Below are 17049 nucleotides of genomic sequence, written 5' to 3' on the forward strand. Positions count from 1 at the left end.
AAGCACAATCACATCGCGAAGCCTGAAAAACAAAAAAGAAATTTAAAAAAAAATGAAAAGAAAAAGTGAGGCGTGATAGCGTCACAAGTAGAGGTAGAGGCGGAAATGATGCAAAGCCCTCTTTCTTTTATTTCTTCTCTTCATCGCCTTGTTTTTATATCTTTCTCGGGGGGGGGATTTTTTTTTCTTCGGTTGTCGAGGCTGTGTATTGACTGCGCTTGCTGTATACCTACGTATGTTCTGGTATATCCTGCTATGTATGCATGCACGTGGGTAGTATAGTATAGGCGTATGCAATACACCTAGGGTATACAGTCCCAATAGTTAGGTGTTACCCCTGCACTGTAGTATGTGCTTTGTGGCGGTGGCTGTGAGTATACACACAAAAAAACAAAAAACTGTGGCTTGCAGATTTACTTTTCGCCTCTTGCGACATTGTTATTTTTTCTTCCAACCGCGGTCCCAGATTTCCACTTTTCGCTGTTTTGTGTGCAGTTTTTTTTTTCAAGTATCTCGTGCTTCGTTGATTCTACCACTGCTTTATGTGGTATGTACTATGACGGAGTGAGGCGTATCATTGCATCTCCTCTACACTTACCTCCTTGTCCTCCTTGTCCTCCTCCTCCTCCTCCTCCTTTTTTTTCCACATATTCGTCTTCCGTTGTTCCGTTTTTTCCGTTTGCGCAAATCCACCAACCCCCAGAATCCCACACACTCCCATGATTCATGCAAAAAGCGCCACTTTCTTCCCCCCCCCCCCGCCACCTCTTGGTATTCTTAATTATAGAAACTGTGGCGTTTTTGTTTCTCCACTCCTACCGCCCCACACTTGTTCCTTATAGCCGTGTTATTATGTTACCCCCCCCCTTGGTATAGTACAGGGTAACCCCTCCATATCCACAGATAATGACGTGAAACGCATATTTAAGATTAACGTGGGGTATTTGGGGGTATTTGATAAGTAATTTCCTGTTTTAGATAGGTCCATATCTAATGATTTGATATTCGTCTTCTTTTTACGGCAGGTGTGTATATATTTTTTTGTTTTTGTGAATCCGGGACAAAAAAAGTGGAGATGGTATTGGAAACACTACCACTACTTCATGCTTGTTCTTATGTGATAAACGTACATGACAATATTATCATGTGATTGCTTGGAAAAAAAATACAAATGTAATTCATTGAGGCTTAGACATACAGAGCCTTGGTTAAGCATGCAGGTAGTTAGGGTGGGATTTATTGATTTGGGATTTTGGAAATCTTGGTATGCATGTGAAGAGCATGGGGTGTATACCCTTATTCATCCCCCTTATGCGTCAACTATATTGGTGGTAGGATTCCGCATATGATGTTGACATGTATGATCAAGTGTGTGATTTCTTCAAGTTAGGAAAGGGGATATGAGTGAAATATTTGTCCATCTTATCATGTGCAAACATTAATATTCATAAGATTCAACCATGGTCATAGTGATATGCTGGGACAATGTCGAACCCGATAGCACACAGGATTTCTAATAGTTTCTGTAAGTAATCAACATGACCATGATAGATTTGCATCAAACAATGCTGTGATTGTACCGTATTTCCTTTTATCAAGATAAAGTATCCAATATAAATAGATTTGATACTAACAATTTCAACTACAATGGTATAAAACTCGGATACTAGACGGAGCTACTAGATATCAAGCGAGTGTACAAGAGCTTTTTCATGCTCAGACAGACCATCTACATACTCGCGCAAAAGCAGGCGCAAGCCCTCGTCAAACAGCACGCCCTGGTCTGACGCCATTTGCCTGACCCGAAATGGCTTGACCACGCGGACGATGCATGATTTGGTAGCAATTTCTATAGGAGCCTAGTTCACAGACTGATTTCTGACCCGCTTGGTATGGGTTTGTCGGGCTGCACGGGCGGTACCCCATTCTCCCAGCGATTGAAGACGTTAATGGTGCCGCAATCCCCTACAGCAACACACCACTGGCCGTCACGGCTCCATGAAAAATGACGGAACGCAAAAGTCTTGTACTTGGGCGTCTCGATAATCTTATGGGCTTTGATGGAGCGGAAAGGGTCTGAGATGCCACAGTCACGGACAATGTCCTTTGCTTTCTTCGGCTTCGTCTTGGTGTTAGCAGAGCCAGCACTGACGGCGGAAGAGCCCGTAGAGCCCGCGCTGTCTTCTCGGACATGTCGAGGCAGGCTGAGCGGGACTCCTTTTCCTCCATGGGTCCTATCATCTCCCATGCCAAGATCGCCCGTTCCAGACTTTTCGAGTCTTTCAAGATCCCAGAAGAATGTCTTGCTCTTCTCGTTGCCCGCAACTAGGATTGGATGGCGGCCAAGCTCGTGAAAAAGAGAAAAGCGAATGTAAAACTGATCCGTGTTTGGCAAGTCGAACTGGAGAAGACGCTGAAAACGACCGCCCCAGGCTGAGCGTGTGCTGGACGTCGAGTTTACTGGGATTGTGACAAGCGTACGACTGTCCACTGCGCTGGATGTGGGTATAGGCGCGGGAGGCGTAGTGGCGCGGTCTGAACTAAAGTGATCTATACTCCAGAGGACAATCTTGCCCTCGCGACATGCATGGCTCAAGACCAAATCATTATACCATTGCACGCTAGATGACGTCAGTAGCTGCAGCCCGCCAACCGGGAACAAGGGTAGGATAATCACCAGTCTATAAAGTCGGTATGGATCTCTGTAGTGGAGAAGTGTGGGTAATGCACCACTGCCGGCTTGTCAGTACCGGCATGTGCTTTAATGTCATCCGGAACCGCCCACTGCAGACACCGTTAGCGAAGTGCTGCTCAACGCTTTTTTTTTCGTCAAGTGCGTACCAAGTTGATCTTAGTATCCATGCCTGCAGTCAGGATGTAACGGCCCTTGGGGTGATAGGACTGCGGGTGTCAGTCATGTTGATTGGTCATGTTGATAAGGCACGCACAAGCGTCAAGACCTGGTCTTTGTGACCTTGTCCATAGCAAATGGCGCCGAGGGGCTGCTTTTCATGGGCTGGGTCCAGACTCCATAAGCGGAGGCTGTGGTCGATGCTGACTGATGCCAGAATGGTGGGATCCACGGGGGATATGGCGAGGTCGTTGACCGACTGTGCAACGTGAGACATGTACACGGCGTTGCGGCAGGCATACTTACATCACCATGGCCTATCAGCGTCTGTGACATGCATGGGTTAGCGGATGCGGCATGAAACGCAGGGCGGAACTTGCCGACGACAGTTGACCAGTTCGCGCATTGAGCAGCTTGATACGAGCGTCGCCAGCCACGCACAGTAGCGGGTCACCGTTCTTGGCCTGGGACCATACCAGGCTGTTGTAGTTCATTTGCTAGAGGAAGGGGTTTGTGCATTTAGTCAGGTGCTCGGCACAGGAGTGGGGAGGGGCGGGCAACCTTGACGTTTGGAGAGCCATGTTCGGTGGTGCTCTCGTCGTCCTCGAACCACTGCAGAATCTCAATGGCGTTGTTCTTGTCGAGGAGGCAGCGGCACACGACAACCTAGGCGGATAAGCAGGGCGGGATGCAGTAGGCGCGAGGACGAGGGACCTACAAAGGGGCCCCCGCAGACGGCGAAAACAGGATCCAGGCCGGGTGCGGTGTAGGGATAGAAGTCAACGTCGTAGAATTGGGCTAGCACCAAAGCGGTCAGCGGTGCATGTGGCGGCAGTGGGATGCGAACTGACTGGCGCTCAGGGGCGCCTTTGTCTGGCCCTGGCAAGGCGATGATGAGCATGATGCGGCGGCGGCGGCGGCGAGCACACTAAGCAGCATGGCTATAGCAACAGCAATAGCAATACCTAGTATACTTACACCCGCCCCCCCCCCCTACTTGCACTGCACTGCACTGCGCTGCGCTGCGCTGCTGAGCCCTCGCCTCCCGACTCGCTCGCAACGCCTCGCGGCCCTCGCCCCGCCCACCGCTCGTCGCCTGTCCGCCTGCCAACGGGCGTCGGAGAGATTGCCGCTTCGCGCAGCATCGCACTCGCATCGCACTGGCTTGGTCTTGGTCTTGGTCTTGGGTGTGCGTGTGCGTGTGCGTGTGCGCGCCGCTGGGGTAGCACCGAGCCCTCCCTCGCCCTTCGGAGCCCTCGCCTTCACTCTTGCTGACTCACCCGTCCTCGCCCGACGCCCCCTGATTGGCTGCCGCGCTTGTAGCCGCGCAAACAAGCGGCCCTGCATATCACTCCCTCCCCCCAACCGTGGCCGTCAAACACAACCACCACATGCATGCCAAGATGGACGACAGCTGCGAGCTGCCTTCGCTGAGGGCCACCATGAGACTGGGCGTAACCCTCCCCACCCCCCGCCGTCCGCCGCCCACTGCTAACCCCACGCCGCCAAGCATGGCACTGGCACTGGCACTGCTTGCAACCCATGGCCTGGCAGATGACACCCGGTGCTCCCCCTTCCGCCTGCCCCGCCCCGCTGCCCCTGGCCTGGCCTGGCCTGGCCGTCGTGATGATGGTGGTGGATGGCCAGGTCAAGAGTTTCGCATCGCCCTGTCCTCGCCCTCGCCACCGCCGCCCAGCGAGCCGGCGTCAGCCCTCCTGCGTTGCTTCTTCCACCGGCCTGCCTTGGGCAGGACTCTTAAACCCATCGCCGTCGTCCTCCATCACCACCACCACCATCGCCTCCATCACACCACCCGCCCTCCATTGTCCACTGCCACTCACGGCCAGACGCCTTCCTTTTGTCCTGACGACGCCCCCCCGCCGCCGTTGGCTCCCACCACCACCTCCACCACCACCACCACCATCACCACCCTGCACGCCGGGCACCCGCTGCGACCCACAGCCAACGGTCGCAGTCGTCTCCCGACCCAACAGCAGGGGGCAGAGGCTGCGTGCGTCACTTTCTGCCCTCGGGCAGCCCTTCCTGCAAGACGGCCAGAAACTGCCCGCTGCATATGCTCCTGGCGCCTAGCCGCTTCGGGCGCCCTCCTCCCGGCCTCCTCGCACCCCCCTACGCCTGGTAAATTATTTTCGCCTACGCTGCTCGCTTCTGCGACAACGCGGGTGAGGGGCACACTGCGCGCACGTCGTGATCGCGCATTACATCATTGCAACTGACTCGCTCCCCCGTCAGCCAGTCGACCCCTTCCATTCACTCTCTCCCCCAGCCTTCGCTTTGCGCGCCGTCGCACCAGCTTTGCTGCGTTCCCCCAACCCCGGCTCGTCCTGTGCGCGGCCCTGTCGCAACCGCGTTTTCGTCCCACCTGGACCCTGCCTATTTGATCCGCCCGCCGTCCCTCGCCTCAGTCGCTCAACCACCCTCCCAGACCGAATTATTAGATTCGACGTGCTCTGCGCGACACTGGTGAGCGACGGTCCACAACGCACACACACACACACACATACATACACTGCTCCAGTCCTCTGCTCCTCCCTGCGCCTGCCTGCCGCAATGGATACCACCTTCATCACCATCCATGGTATGTCTCCTCCACCCCGTCTCCACCCGCCCAACGCTTAGCAGCCATAGACCTCTCCGACGATGCCCACATCCTCTACTCGTCAGACTCGATTGTCGACATCCTCGGCCATACGCCCGACGAGGTAGTCAACAGGTCCGTGTGGCACTTTTTCCATCCAGACGAGCTTCCCCTCGCCAAAGCACAGCACAGCCGCGGCGTCAGGCTCGACAAGGCCGCCGTCCTGTCCTACTGTCGGTTGAAAAACCGCCAGGGAGAATGGGTTGGCTGTGAATGCTGCTTCTCCATTGTCTACGATGTCCTCGTCTGCTGCACCAGTGTCTACAGACAGGGCATGCAGAGCCAGAGTAAGCTTCTAACTGCATTGGCTTGCTTGTGTAATTCTAACTCTGCCCAATCAGAACGTGCAGTCGAGGCACCGATAGTGCGGAAACTCTTCGCCTCGTCTCCAAAAGACCCCCGTTATCACATGTTGTCGCACCTCTCTACCAAGTTTGACCTGGGCCATGAGGATCAGACCCATGAGCCCCGGGCCGCCCTGTTCCTCAATAGATTTACTCGAACCCTGACTGTCATGTACGCAACCAGCGGCATAGAGCAGATCATCGGCATCTCGGGCGAGGCCATGAAGGGCCGCAGTTTCTACTACTGCATAGCCCCAAACTGTCTTGAAGACGCCGTACGCTGTCTCGAGTCGGCCAAGGGCAACGACTCGATTGCATACATGCGCTTCTTCTTCCGGGACCCACGTCAGGATGATGCACCCGAGGCCACCTCGTCGGAGAGCGAGGACGATGTGATGACCGACGTGACTGGCTCGGATGACGACTCAGAGGGTGGGGTAGGCCTCGGCGTCCCACCCGCATCAGAGGGTGCAAGCCCCAGACAACTCTCCAATCCAAACCATAGCGCCAATCACAGTGCGGAGCCCTCGGCCTCACGCTCCCATTCAAGAGAGCACCCCAGCTATCGCTCCAACACCCACCAGGCAATGTTTGGGGGTTCGGGGCCTCGCTCATCCATATCCTCTGCAAGCTCGCCGCGTTCCGAAGCCCGTGACGACCAAATTGAACTCGAGGCCGTCATTTCCTGCACCTCGGACGGCCTGGTCGTGTGTCTGCGTCGTGCACGCCCCATGCTACCAGGCGCCCTGCCCACTGCTCAGCCAACTCAGCAGTACAATGGCATCTTTGCCGCTCCCTGGGCAACGCAACCCGTCTTCCATCCGGCGCCACCCCAGATGCCTCAGTACCCTCTGGGCGCGCGACACCCGGCCATGGCACAGGCGGCACCTTCTCTGGAATTCCAGAACAATTTCATGAGAAGCATTCGCGATGTCGCCGTCTTTGCTTGGGCACTTACCGGTATCAACGGCAGCCTCGTCGATTACGCTCGCGGCAAGCCAGTAGGAGAGTCTCAGCCTCCAGAAGGATTTCCCATCTGGAACCCATTACCAGACCCAGCCTTTATAGGCGGTAAACAACACTCCGCCGCGCCTTCGGGCTATGTTTCTGGGTCTACCAGTTCCTCTAGCAACGATCCATTTGGTGATCCCGGTCTTCATTGAGACATTTTATCGCAACAACAGCAGTTGAAATGCAGTCGACGTTACCGACTCCAATCCCTCGTCTAACTGGAAAACGCGAATAGGCTGCTTTGTGAACAGGGGTTAATATGCTGGCGTGTAATGGACAGCTTACGAGTTTACGCGAATACTAGTACAAAATATACCAGGCCAAAACGGGGCTGTATTATTGCGACAAGGTACGCTTTGTTGGACTACTCCTCTCATTTTCTACTCAATTGTGGATAGTAGATTGGTAAAAAAAAATTGAATACTTTAACTGCACGTAGTGTTCTGGTGTCGATACATCTCGCGTCTTCAACATTGCAGACAACAGTGCTGTGAATTTGCAGTTGCGTCTGACCTTTGCAGATAGAGTCCACATCCAGCGGTTCGCGTTCGGGCATTGCGGCAGCTGCAGTTGTGCATGTGGGGGAATACAGGCCGAAGTCCAAAACCCTTGTCCATCTCCAACATCTTCGGCAATCTCTATAAGCATGGCCAACGGCGCTGGCGGCACAGAATACCTCAATCGACTTTTGAATATCGATAAAAGCCGGTCACCATTCTGGATTCAACGCTAGCTCACGCGCAATGACGGGACGCTTTGTATTATTGTCTTTGTTGGTGTGCGGCGCCCGCATGAGATCACCGAGCCCTTTCCCGTTGAGGCATTCTCTTTGTTACAGCTGCGCCGAAAGTTGAATAGCGTTGATCGCTAGCAAATGGAGACTCATTTCCTGCGCCATAACCGCGCCTACGCACGACCAGACCTCTCAGGTACCTGTTCCATCCTGGATATTCTTTGACATTGTTGGCTGCCTACTTCGCTTGTGAGTCCTTGCTTATGCTGCCACTGCCGTGGTGTACGAGGGATGTGAGCAGCGACTATGTTCCTTCAATATCGTGTTTTTCTTGGGGCTGGAGTCGCTCTTCTCTTTGATCTCACACTGTCTTGTATTGTGGAAGAACGGCTGGAGAATCCGCCTCGAGAACTTTGCAATCGCGGATAAGGTTTTCAAAATGCCGAGGTCCCAGTCTTGGTTGCATACAGTCTTTCTGTCTCTTGTTGTGGTCATCCATCTTCCGACAGGTCTGGCACAAGACGACCCTGCATCCAGCACTGAAAGTCCTACAACATCGTCGATAGCACCCGATCAGCCAAGCCCGACAAACTCAGCGCCTGCACAAACATACACCATCCAAGTCGGCCTGGCAGACCATAAATTCAAGCCTGAGGTGACGACGGCCAATATCGGTGATGTAAGTTGGTCTGCTACCTCATCCCCTAGTCCTTCCCGATCCCTTCTTTGACATGTAAAGCACGGTGCTAACCCGCGAACAGACAATTGAATTCGCCTTCTACCCGCGTAATCACAGTGTCGTCCGCGCAGAATACGGTTTCCCATGCATACCCTACGAGATGACCGGGGCTTCGAAAACTGGCTTCTTCGCTGGCTTCCACACCGTCGACACGGTGCTCTCCTCGCCGCCTACCTACCGCATCCTTATCAACGACACCGACCCCATATTCTTCTACTGCTCTGCCCCCGGTAGCTGTCTGACATACGGCATGGTAGGCGCCATTAACCCCAATGCGTCGATGAGTGTGCAAAAGCAGCAGCAGCTAGCGTTAAGCAGCACATATATGCTTAACCCAGGCGAACCCTTTCCCGACGAAAGCCCCTCAGCAAGTAACCCAGCTACCAGTTCCGCCACGGCAAACACTGACACTGGGAAACCAGCTGACGAAAAGGGGCTTTCCACAGGCGCCATTGTCGGCATCGTCGTCGGCGGATCGTCCATCATCTTCGTCGCTGCACTCTTCTTCTTCTTCTGGGGCCGCACCACCAGCCTCGCCAACGAAGTAAGCCGGAAACCCGGTAGCCGGCGTTGGGGAATCCACGGCAGTGGGAAAAGCAGCGCGGCAATGCTGGAGCAAAGTCACAGGGCGAACATGACGGCGACTGAGAACCCACTTCATCAACAGTACTATTACCATAATCCCCACCACCACCATCATCCTCATCATAATCATCATTCTCCGCATGAAGCACCGCCAGCGGGCACACACGCGACAGACACCAGAAACGGTAGCTATCATCAACACTACCCTCCAGCTCCTCATCACGCAACGTACTCTTCCGTCCTAGGATACAACCACACCTCGTCACCAGTAACAAGACCATTGTACCTCGCAGCCCCATATCCACCTCCTCCTCTTTCCACAACAGCAACAACGCCAAAACATACAACAATCCCACACCAAGCTTTCTTCCAGCACCACCAGCAGCTCCCGTCGTCGTCGTCGCCGCATGAACTCAGTCCAACGGGCGACTCGCCTACACATAAGGGATTTGCGGAGTCTAGTAGCGGTGGTTTAGACGCTGCATCTGCATCTGGTCTTGCTAGCACCACCATGGCTATACCGGCTACCAATACCAATGCTACTGCGAACACTGCTGCCGCTCCCAACACCAATACCGCTACAGCTCTACCTCCAGCTCCACCCACACCGCACAACACCCAAGACATGACAACCACCACCACCACCACCACCACCACCAGCGAACAAGCCAAACCCGAAAACCACAAAACCACTCCTCCTCAACACAACAACAACACTACTACTGCAAAAACAAATACAACTACAACAGCAATACCAACCACGAATACGGCGTCGACTACGAATGCGAAAACGACAAGTATCGTAGCTGCCAGTGTTGACGAGCCAGATACTTCGGAACTCGTGCCGAGTTATTTTGATTCGGTGTATCAAGGGCGCGGGCGCGCGTCATGATGATGATGGTGAAGATGGCTGTGGTTGGGGGATGGAGAGGGAGATGGGCATGGGACGTGTGTGTGTGTGGCTTGTGTAGGAAGAGAAGGAGGAGATTGAGGAAGAGAAGGAGAAGGAGAAGGAGAAGGAGAAGGGGTTAATTACAATGAATGGATAAAGTAGGAGGAAGAGGTAGCGGTAATAAATAACCATGATGTTTGTTGTTAGGTTGGTGTCCATGTGAGTCTTGGTTGTGGTACAGTATGTATTATCCTCTTGTACCTCTCTCTCTCTCTCTCTACTTGTTGATATCGAGAACGAGTACAGTACAGTACAGTACAGTACAGTACAGTACTGGCTCAGACAAAAAAAAACACCAACATGAAAAAGATTCATCAAGCCCAATAAATAGTGTGAAGAAGGGGGTAATTGATTTCTTTAGATTTTTTTTCTTTCTTCTTTGGCCATGCCTCTCGGCCTACTTTGAGTATGTGTGTGGGGGGGTAAAGAGAGAGAGAGAGAGAGAGAGAGAGAGAGAGACAGAGAATGGCATATCAATATGTCTTCACCCCCCTCCAACCACCACACAGCCCTAGAACCCTATAACAACTCTCCCAAGACTGCTCTGGGCGACAAAAAAAACAAAAAAAAAACGGAGAAAAAGGACGGGGCTGCCCATCCCTCCCAACTTTTTCTTTTCCGCTTATAGCCCAACACATCCGCCGCCTCGCTCCCTCCCTCCCTCATTTGACATTGCCAATTGCAAAACAGCCGACGACGCCCTAAGCCAAGACTCTCATGGCACCTGAGTGTTTATCCTGGTTTTTTTTCTCTCACTCTCTTTGGTTCTTTCTTCTCGCGCCCTCCCGTCACATAATGTTTAAAAAAAAGAAAAGAAAAGAACACCCGTTCGACCGAACACTTCAAGTCGTTTGGATATGAAAGAAAAAATTGTTAAAAGAACTGATGGAGAAATGAAAAAATCGTTTGACTTGTAATCATTACATATTGTTACACTCCAAAAAAGGGAGATGAGGACCATGCGAGTCGCCCGGCGGCCCGTGAAACTGGTGGCAAAATAAGAGCAGGGGTATCGTGAATCATGTCGCTCATGTCGAAGTAGAAGTAGCCGTTATGGTAGGTGCAACAGATACCTCGGCAGGCTTCGTCTCCTCTGCTACGGGTGCTAGGACAGGTTCCACGGCCTTGGGCGGTGGAGAGTTGGTATTGGGAAGGCTGGCCGTAGATAGGGTTGGCGAGCTTGTGGATTGCGATGGAGCCAGTGGTGGCGTGGCGTTTGTACCAGTCGACTGTGTCTGCGCCAACTTGGTCTTGCGATTGCGGTTAGTGTAGTCACTTAAGCTGAGCTTCTTGCGAGCCGGCGTCGGCTTGACAGCATTGTTGACAGCAGGGGAGAAGGGAGACGCGATTGTCGATGCACCCGGCGACGGCGCAACGTTATTTTCAGTCAAAGGTGCGGGTGTCGATGCCGGAGCAACAACAGGGTTGCTGGCCGTGCTGACGGGATCCGGCTTTGCCGGAGTTTCCACTTCCACATCAGCACACGGTGGTGCGGGGGCTGAGACGGACTTTGGCGACGGCTCGGCTGGCGTCGAGGCCGACCACGGTGGAGCGTGTGGTTGGGTGGGCGGACACGAAGCTTCCCGTGGAGTCTCTGGTCTGGGCGCATCGGGTAGCTCTTCCGTCTTTGGTTCTGGGCGCATGGGGGCAGAGACTTCAGCATCCGTCATCTCAATGTCTACTGAAGGTTCAGGCGTGGGTTCCTTTGCAGGTGTGAGCTCTTTGTGTGCCGTGTCGGGTAGAGGTTCTGTCGACGTATCCATGGCCAAAGGCTCTTCGAGTGGCGGTGACGGCGGAAGTGGAGAAGGTTTGTTCGAAGACACGTCCTTCAAGGCTGGCGATCTGGCCTCCCTCTTTACCGACGTGGACCGGACTCGCTCGCGCTGCAGCTTATCCTCTTGGGCCTGCTGCAAAAGTTTGCGCTTGAACGACATGGGAGGTTTCAACTGGCGTGGCTTAACGCAAGTTTGAGGCTTCACGTTCTCGTCATCGGCCGTCTGTGTCGATGCGTCTACATAAACGGGCTTTGGTCTTGATGGCGTGCGTCCATTGGTCTTTGTGGAGCTGCCAGAGGTTTTGCGAGCGACACCGTGGCTGTGTTCCCGATGACGAGCTGACGGCGAAGGCTCGGGGTGTCCAGAACGTCTCTGTGACTTTGAATTAGAAACATCAGTCGGAAAAAGTGTAGCGAGTCTTACCGAGGATGGGGCGCTTGGAGTATTGAGGTTAGATCCAGCGCTCGTACGCTTCCTCTTGCCCTTGTGCTCGTCGTGATCGAGCTTCTGGAATAGAAGCTCTTGGTGCTGGATCTTCCTCTTCTCACGCTCCGATAGTTTGAGGTCGCCGTCCAAGGAAACGTGGGTTGCGGGCGTAATGTCGCGACTGCTTGATTTGTGTGAACCAGACGTAGAATGGGCATCTAGTTGGTCATCGTCGACGGCGTCGCGGTTGGCCGATTCGCTGCCTGCGCGGCTGTTGGTCGCATGGCCGGTGCTGGTGGGAGATATTTGTGATTTCTTCATCTTCTTGCTCTTGGTCTTGAGGGCGGCTGGCTCTGTAATGGTGTTGCGACGGGCACGCTCCAAGAGGCACTCGTTGCCGTTGGAAATGTCGCAAGCACAGCCGCCAAAGTTTGCGAGGACACACGAGACCCAGGGCTGGATTCTCCTGAAGCCTTCTTTGGCACCGTTGGTAACCACCTTGGCCAGTTGCTTTTGCACCTCCGAGTCAATGTCCCAGCCAACCGTCAGCTCTTCTCCGGGGCTAATTTCGCGTGTGGCTAGAAAGCTGAAGTGGTAGTCGTTGCTCGAGTCAATGAGGATCTTCATGGACATGTTGGGGTTGCAGCTCCTCCTAGCATATCGTAGCAGGTTGCCTTCGCGCCGCGTGTCAATGTAGATGGGCAGGTGGGGAGGGAAAAAGACAAAAGGCTCGGGATGACGCAGCAAATCCCACCTATTTGACGGGTCCGCATAGTAGTCGGTTTTGCGACCGATGAGACCCTTGAGCTCGCCCACATAGCCGCCTTCCGGCACTGGCGTCTCTGCGGTGATGAAATGCCACTGGGGATGCAGGCCATGCGCTAGTATAGCCGAGTCGACATCTGTCTGTTTCACGATTTCTGGCGCAGTTTTGGTTTCGAGATCCTGTATGGTGCTATCAATGCGTGAAAAAATGTCCTGTGGCTTCTTGCCTCCGCTTGCTTCGGCCAGGGCTTCTGGGTCCTGGAGCCACATGGCAATGTCGTTAGCTACATCGATGCGCGTGTACGAGTTGGACTCGGCAGAGGGCGGCTCAGGCTGCCGGTAGAGATGCATAAACTCGTACGAGTAGTCCTCGACGGGAGCTTCGGGATTCGAGGGGGACTTGACGGGGCTGTGGCCGTTGAGCACGATGGATGCGCCGCGTTTCCGCGATGTGGGTGCAAGGGCCGGGGCCTGGCTAACGAGACTCATGGATCCAGAGGCGCGATGGTTCGTCTTGGGCCGTTTGCTTGGAGGCGGCTGGTCTCGTGGGCTTCCGCTCTTGCGGTCAGGGGTATAGTGGAGATCGCCGTTGGTTTGCGTCGGCCATGCGTTGGGTTGCACCGGAGCTAACGAGTCTTTGGGTCGCTTCTTGGGGTTCTTGGCAGATGCCTTTGGCCTGCCCTTGCGCTCACCGATGTTGTGCATCTCTCGCCGGATGCGTTGCTTCTCAGAGGCGCTCTTTGCGTCGACGAGACGCGGCAGGCAGTCGGCGCATTCGTGCACGTCGGGGACATGCTGAGCAGACTCGTAGTAGCACACAATGTGCTGCCACGTGTCGCACTTCTCGCACAGCACTGTGTTGCCGTCGTCGTCAGCATAGCCGCAGATGCACTTGATTGTGGATGACTCTTCCTCCTCGATGACGCCGTCTAGGGGCGGCGAGGCATGGGCGAAGGTGGGCGGCGGAGGGCCGCCGTAGAGGGCGAGGGGAGTCGGCTGAGCATCAGCATACGCCTGGACCGCCGAGACGTCTGTCATACTCTGGCAAGCAGGCTCTGTACTGTGTGGTGTGTGTGTTTTGTGGTGCTCAAGATGCGTGTTGTTGGGATCGCATGACGCCCAAGACGCGTGTCGAGAGAGCAGGGCTACCAGCAGCGACTCGAGACGGACGTGGTGAACAGCGCCAACGAGAGAGCTCGAGTGAGGAGGCGGGTGAGCGCTGGGAGAGCGGTCGCGGCTGGCAACAAGAGGGCTGCGTGTCAGGTTGCAGCGCGGGCAACGATGGCAAAGGACGGCAACACGGGCTCTGAGACGTCACTGAGGGGGCTCTGTCGAGAGGCTATCATGAATCGAGGCTATTGAGACGGTGTGCTGGGCGGGATGCAGTGCGCCAGCAGCCAGGCAGGGTGTCGAGGGGGCGGGTTGGCGAGAGGCGGCTTCGGAGGGAGCAGTCGGCTGGGAGGGGGGCAGCGGCCACAAAGAAGGCGGCGCGCGCACAGTGGCGAGGGCGACGAGGGCGAGGGCGGGGGCGGGAGCAGCTGCGACGTTAGTAGTCCAGCGAGAGAGTCGCAGTGCAACGAGGGCGTGGTGCGGTATGGGAGTCAGAATGGCAGTGGAGAATCGAGCGTGCGAATGTCCTGAGAATGAATGGCCCCGACGCTGGTGAGCGAGAACGGCTTAGGGCGCGTGGTCTGTGCACCACCCAAGGCCATGGCCAGGAGTGAAGGCTAGAAGACATTAGTCACCGAGGGGTTACAAGAAGCGCGGCGTCAAGAATCAGCATGTGGCTGGCGTCGCCGTGGCGGCCGCCGCTCCCCCGGGGCCATCTGATGGTGCGCGGGGGGGAGAGGGGGACGAGACGGCTGGGGGGGGTGGACGCAGCGGAGGCCATGGGCGCCGGGCATCAAGAGGACCAGGACGACAATGGAGGAGCAGCAGGAATGCGACGCCCTGAGGGGGTTTGGGCGTAGATGTGACGAGGAGAAACGGCAGCAGCGGATTGCTCGAGGCAGGCAGCGAGGGGGGTGCCGGCGAATCAGCGGTCGCGCGACCCACGCCTTGCAGCGGCGCTAGCCCAGCGGGGCCTGGTGCCGGCCAGATTGCAGGCGCGCGCAGATCAAGTTCGCCCGCGGTCCAAGCGCTGTCTGCCATGGCAAGGGCGAGGGCGAGCGTGGCGACGGCGACGGCGACGACGAGCGGCGGCGGCGGGCGGGCGCAGGCACTGGCACTGGCACTGGCACTGGCAGCGGCGGCGGCGTCGTGTTGCAGCGCCCGTTGTGGTTGCAAGGCTGCGCGGCGAGCCTGCACGCGGCCGTGGGCAGGCGGGTGGAGCGTTGCCTGGCTTGGCCATGGGCAGTCGCCGCGTCCGACTGGGGGCCGGGCGATGCGGGGGCCGGCGGCGTGGCGGGCAGGGCGGCGAGGCAGGCGCGGCGACGAATAAACAACGCCATGGCCGTCGCTGCTGCAGCTGAAACACGGCTTCGCCACCCGTAAACGTCATCACCAAAACGGCGTGCAGCTGGGGGCCTGGCCTGGCCTGCCTCGCCGCCATGCAGCCGCCATGTGCAGGTATATACAGCACTACACCTACGCGCCAGCCTGCCAACACCCGGCCACCCACCCAGCCGTGTTTTGTTTTGAGCCCACGGGCCTCTGTGCCGCCCCCCCTCCGCAAGCACCCAGCCAGCACCCAGCACCACGCACCCCCCCCCCAGCGCTGTGCACGCCCGCCGGCTCCGCTCGCTCTGCACTGCGCTGCACCGCTTCTTACTCCTAGTGTAGTACTTGCACAATGACCCTGACCCTACAGCCCCCCGCCCGTCCCGTCGCGCCTTCCGTCCTCCCACCTCGCTCCTCCCAGCAACGACTCGCGCCTGCCCGACCCTGACTCCCGCGAGCCTCGCTCCTTCCCTTCGCCCACGACACCTCTTTCCCGTCTCAACATTCCCTCCCCCACCCCAATAACACACTGCCCACAAGGGCCACGCGCCAGGGTACGTGGCAGTCTGGTCCCTCCCTCCCTGGCAATATCGCCACTAGACGCATGACGAATCGAGGCAATGGCCTGTTTTAGCACTCAACACCGCTGCGACTCCAGTCTGCCACAGGTGACCGACGTCGCTGCGATAAAAGGGCCGCACAAATCTCCCCGTTCCCTGATCCTCTCCAGATCAAAATACGGCGCATTCCACGCGACTCTCGTCCCCCCTATGCAGTCAGCAGAAAAAGAGACCTGGGACCATCTCACACCCAACACAGACAGCGCATCTTGACGCGATACAGACGCTTTCACAAGTAGAACAGCGAGCGACACGGGAGCTGGACGGGTAGGAGCGCTGTCCCGCGTGACCACAGATATGGCAAGTGCACATGGGCCATGAGCACAACGCAGTGCCATCAGTTCTCTACATAAAGCAACTTTGATGCAGAACTCGGGGGCGATTGAAGCCCGAGATCAAGCTGACACTCGCCGGGCGCCCTACGGTGACACCTTGGCAAGCTCTTCTCCTCGGTCCTTCTGGCTCAGACTAAACCTACCAAAAGCAATAAGCATCATGGCCCCGAAAACTTTCCGGTTCAATCGGCATCCAGATCAAGCAAGCTTCGGCATGGGTTAAAAATACCCCTCGCATGACTCCATCTTACATATATTTTCGGCACACCACACGTGTTTCCAAAGACTGATCATTGCAGCCCACCCGGCATCTATTCTCGACTGCTAGCCAGCATTTGCACGTGTCAGGAACACGAACCTCGACACGATTCTGTTATAAGCCAGGACCCTAACCATCCCAGGTACAACTCCCGTAGCGCAACCTGTTTTCGAGAACCCGCATACGCGTCCAGACCCGCAGCTTGACATGGCATACAATGGTACTCCTACATGAGAGCGTATGGGATGCATATGGAGAAAAAGAAAAAACAATCACTTGGTTATTCTACCTTGGTTATCCTACAGCAGATGACCCTGCCCATGTACCTAAACACCACCCACGTGTCCTCTACAGGGAAGAGAAAAAAAAAGAAAGGAACCCAGTCAGTCACTCATCACACAGCAACATTTCCGTTGCAGATTGCATGCCCACTAATCTCTCAACCACAGTTCACCCATGATCATGTGCAGATTACCATGGTACCGCATGCACCTACACGCACACCCACACGCACACCCACGCGAGAAGCCATCTCAACGCAGGGTCTAGCTACACA

General features: G+C 55.7%; 5 protein-coding genes across 5 annotated transcripts; 3 read left to right on the plus strand and 2 right to left on the minus strand.

Annotated features, from left to right (window-relative positions):
- Nucleotides 1–1717: 1717 nt before the first annotated feature.
- SETTUDRAFT_118814 (uncharacterized protein) lies at nt 1718–3730 on the minus strand. The gene is made up of 9 exons (XM_008030182.1): nt 3703–3730; nt 3570–3649; nt 3413–3517; nt 3232–3348; nt 3158–3178; nt 2949–3110; nt 2842–2901; nt 2678–2784; nt 1718–2621 (listed from the first exon to the last, which is right to left on the minus strand). The coding sequence occupies exons 4-9, from the start codon at nt 3343–3345 to the stop codon at nt 1865–1867; spliced, it is 1221 nt and encodes a 406-aa protein (XP_008028373.1). The 5' UTR covers nt 3346–3348; nt 3413–3517; nt 3570–3649; nt 3703–3730; the 3' UTR covers nt 1718–1864.
- A 1642-nt stretch (nt 3731–5372) lies between these two features.
- On the plus strand, nt 5373–7291 carry SETTUDRAFT_164280 (uncharacterized protein). The gene is made up of 3 exons (XM_008030183.1): nt 5373–5450; nt 5501–5797; nt 5852–7291. Exons 1-3 carry the CDS (start codon nt 5423–5425, stop codon nt 7015–7017), a joined length of 1491 nt encoding a protein of 496 aa, XP_008028374.1. The 5' UTR covers nt 5373–5422; the 3' UTR covers nt 7018–7291.
- A 746-nt stretch (nt 7292–8037) lies between these two features.
- SETTUDRAFT_21263 (uncharacterized protein) lies at nt 8038–9971 on the plus strand (the record flags this gene model as incomplete). Its single annotated transcript, XM_008029809.1, has 3 exons — nt 8038–8277; nt 8360–8881; nt 9894–9971. 3 exons carry the CDS (start codon nt 8038–8040, stop codon nt 9969–9971), a joined length of 840 nt encoding a protein of 279 aa, XP_008028000.1.
- Nucleotides 9972–10902: 931 nt separating this feature from the next.
- Nucleotides 10903–14120, minus strand: SETTUDRAFT_138614 (uncharacterized protein; the record flags this gene model as incomplete). Its single annotated transcript, XM_008030184.1, has 2 exons — nt 12073–14120; nt 10903–12021 (listed from the first exon to the last, which is right to left on the minus strand). Exons 1-2 carry the CDS (start codon nt 13876–13878, stop codon nt 10903–10905), a joined length of 2925 nt encoding a protein of 974 aa, XP_008028375.1. The 5' UTR covers nt 13879–14120.
- A 1779-nt stretch (nt 14121–15899) lies between these two features.
- SETTUDRAFT_155255 (uncharacterized protein) lies at nt 15900–16112 on the plus strand (the record flags this gene model as incomplete). Its single annotated transcript, XM_008030185.1, has 1 exon — nt 15900–16112. One exon carries the CDS (start codon nt 15900–15902, stop codon nt 16110–16112), a length of 213 nt encoding a protein of 70 aa, XP_008028376.1.
- Between the last annotated feature and the right edge of the window lie 937 nt (nt 16113–17049).

This window comes from Exserohilum turcica, assembly GCF_000359705.1.
Source record: "Exserohilum turcica Et28A unplaced genomic scaffold SETTUscaffold_4, whole genome shotgun sequence".
Classification (NCBI taxonomy): Eukaryota; Fungi; Ascomycota; class Dothideomycetes; order Pleosporales; family Pleosporaceae; genus Exserohilum; species Exserohilum turcicum.

Coding starts and splice junctions, on each gene's coding strand:
- SETTUDRAFT_118814 (XM_008030182.1), bottom strand. CDS start 3,345: ATGAACTACAACAGCCTGGTATGGTCCCAGGCCAAGAACGGTGACCCG. Junction 2,902..2,948: donor AAGACCAGGTCTTGACGCTT/GTGCGTGCCTTA, acceptor TGACACCCGCAG/TCCTATCACCCCAAGGGCCG. Junction 2,622..2,677: donor CATACCGACTTTATAGACTG/GTGATTATCCTA, acceptor GACGTCATCTAG/CGTGCAATGGTATAATGATT.
- SETTUDRAFT_164280 (XM_008030183.1), top strand. CDS start 5,423: ATGGATACCACCTTCATCACCATCCATG. Junction 5,451..5,500: donor CACCTTCATCACCATCCATG/GTATGTCTCCTC, acceptor TAGCAGCCATAG/ACCTCTCCGACGATGCCCAC. Junction 5,798..5,851: donor ACAGGGCATGCAGAGCCAGA/GTAAGCTTCTAA, acceptor CTGCCCAATCAG/AACGTGCAGTCGAGGCACCG.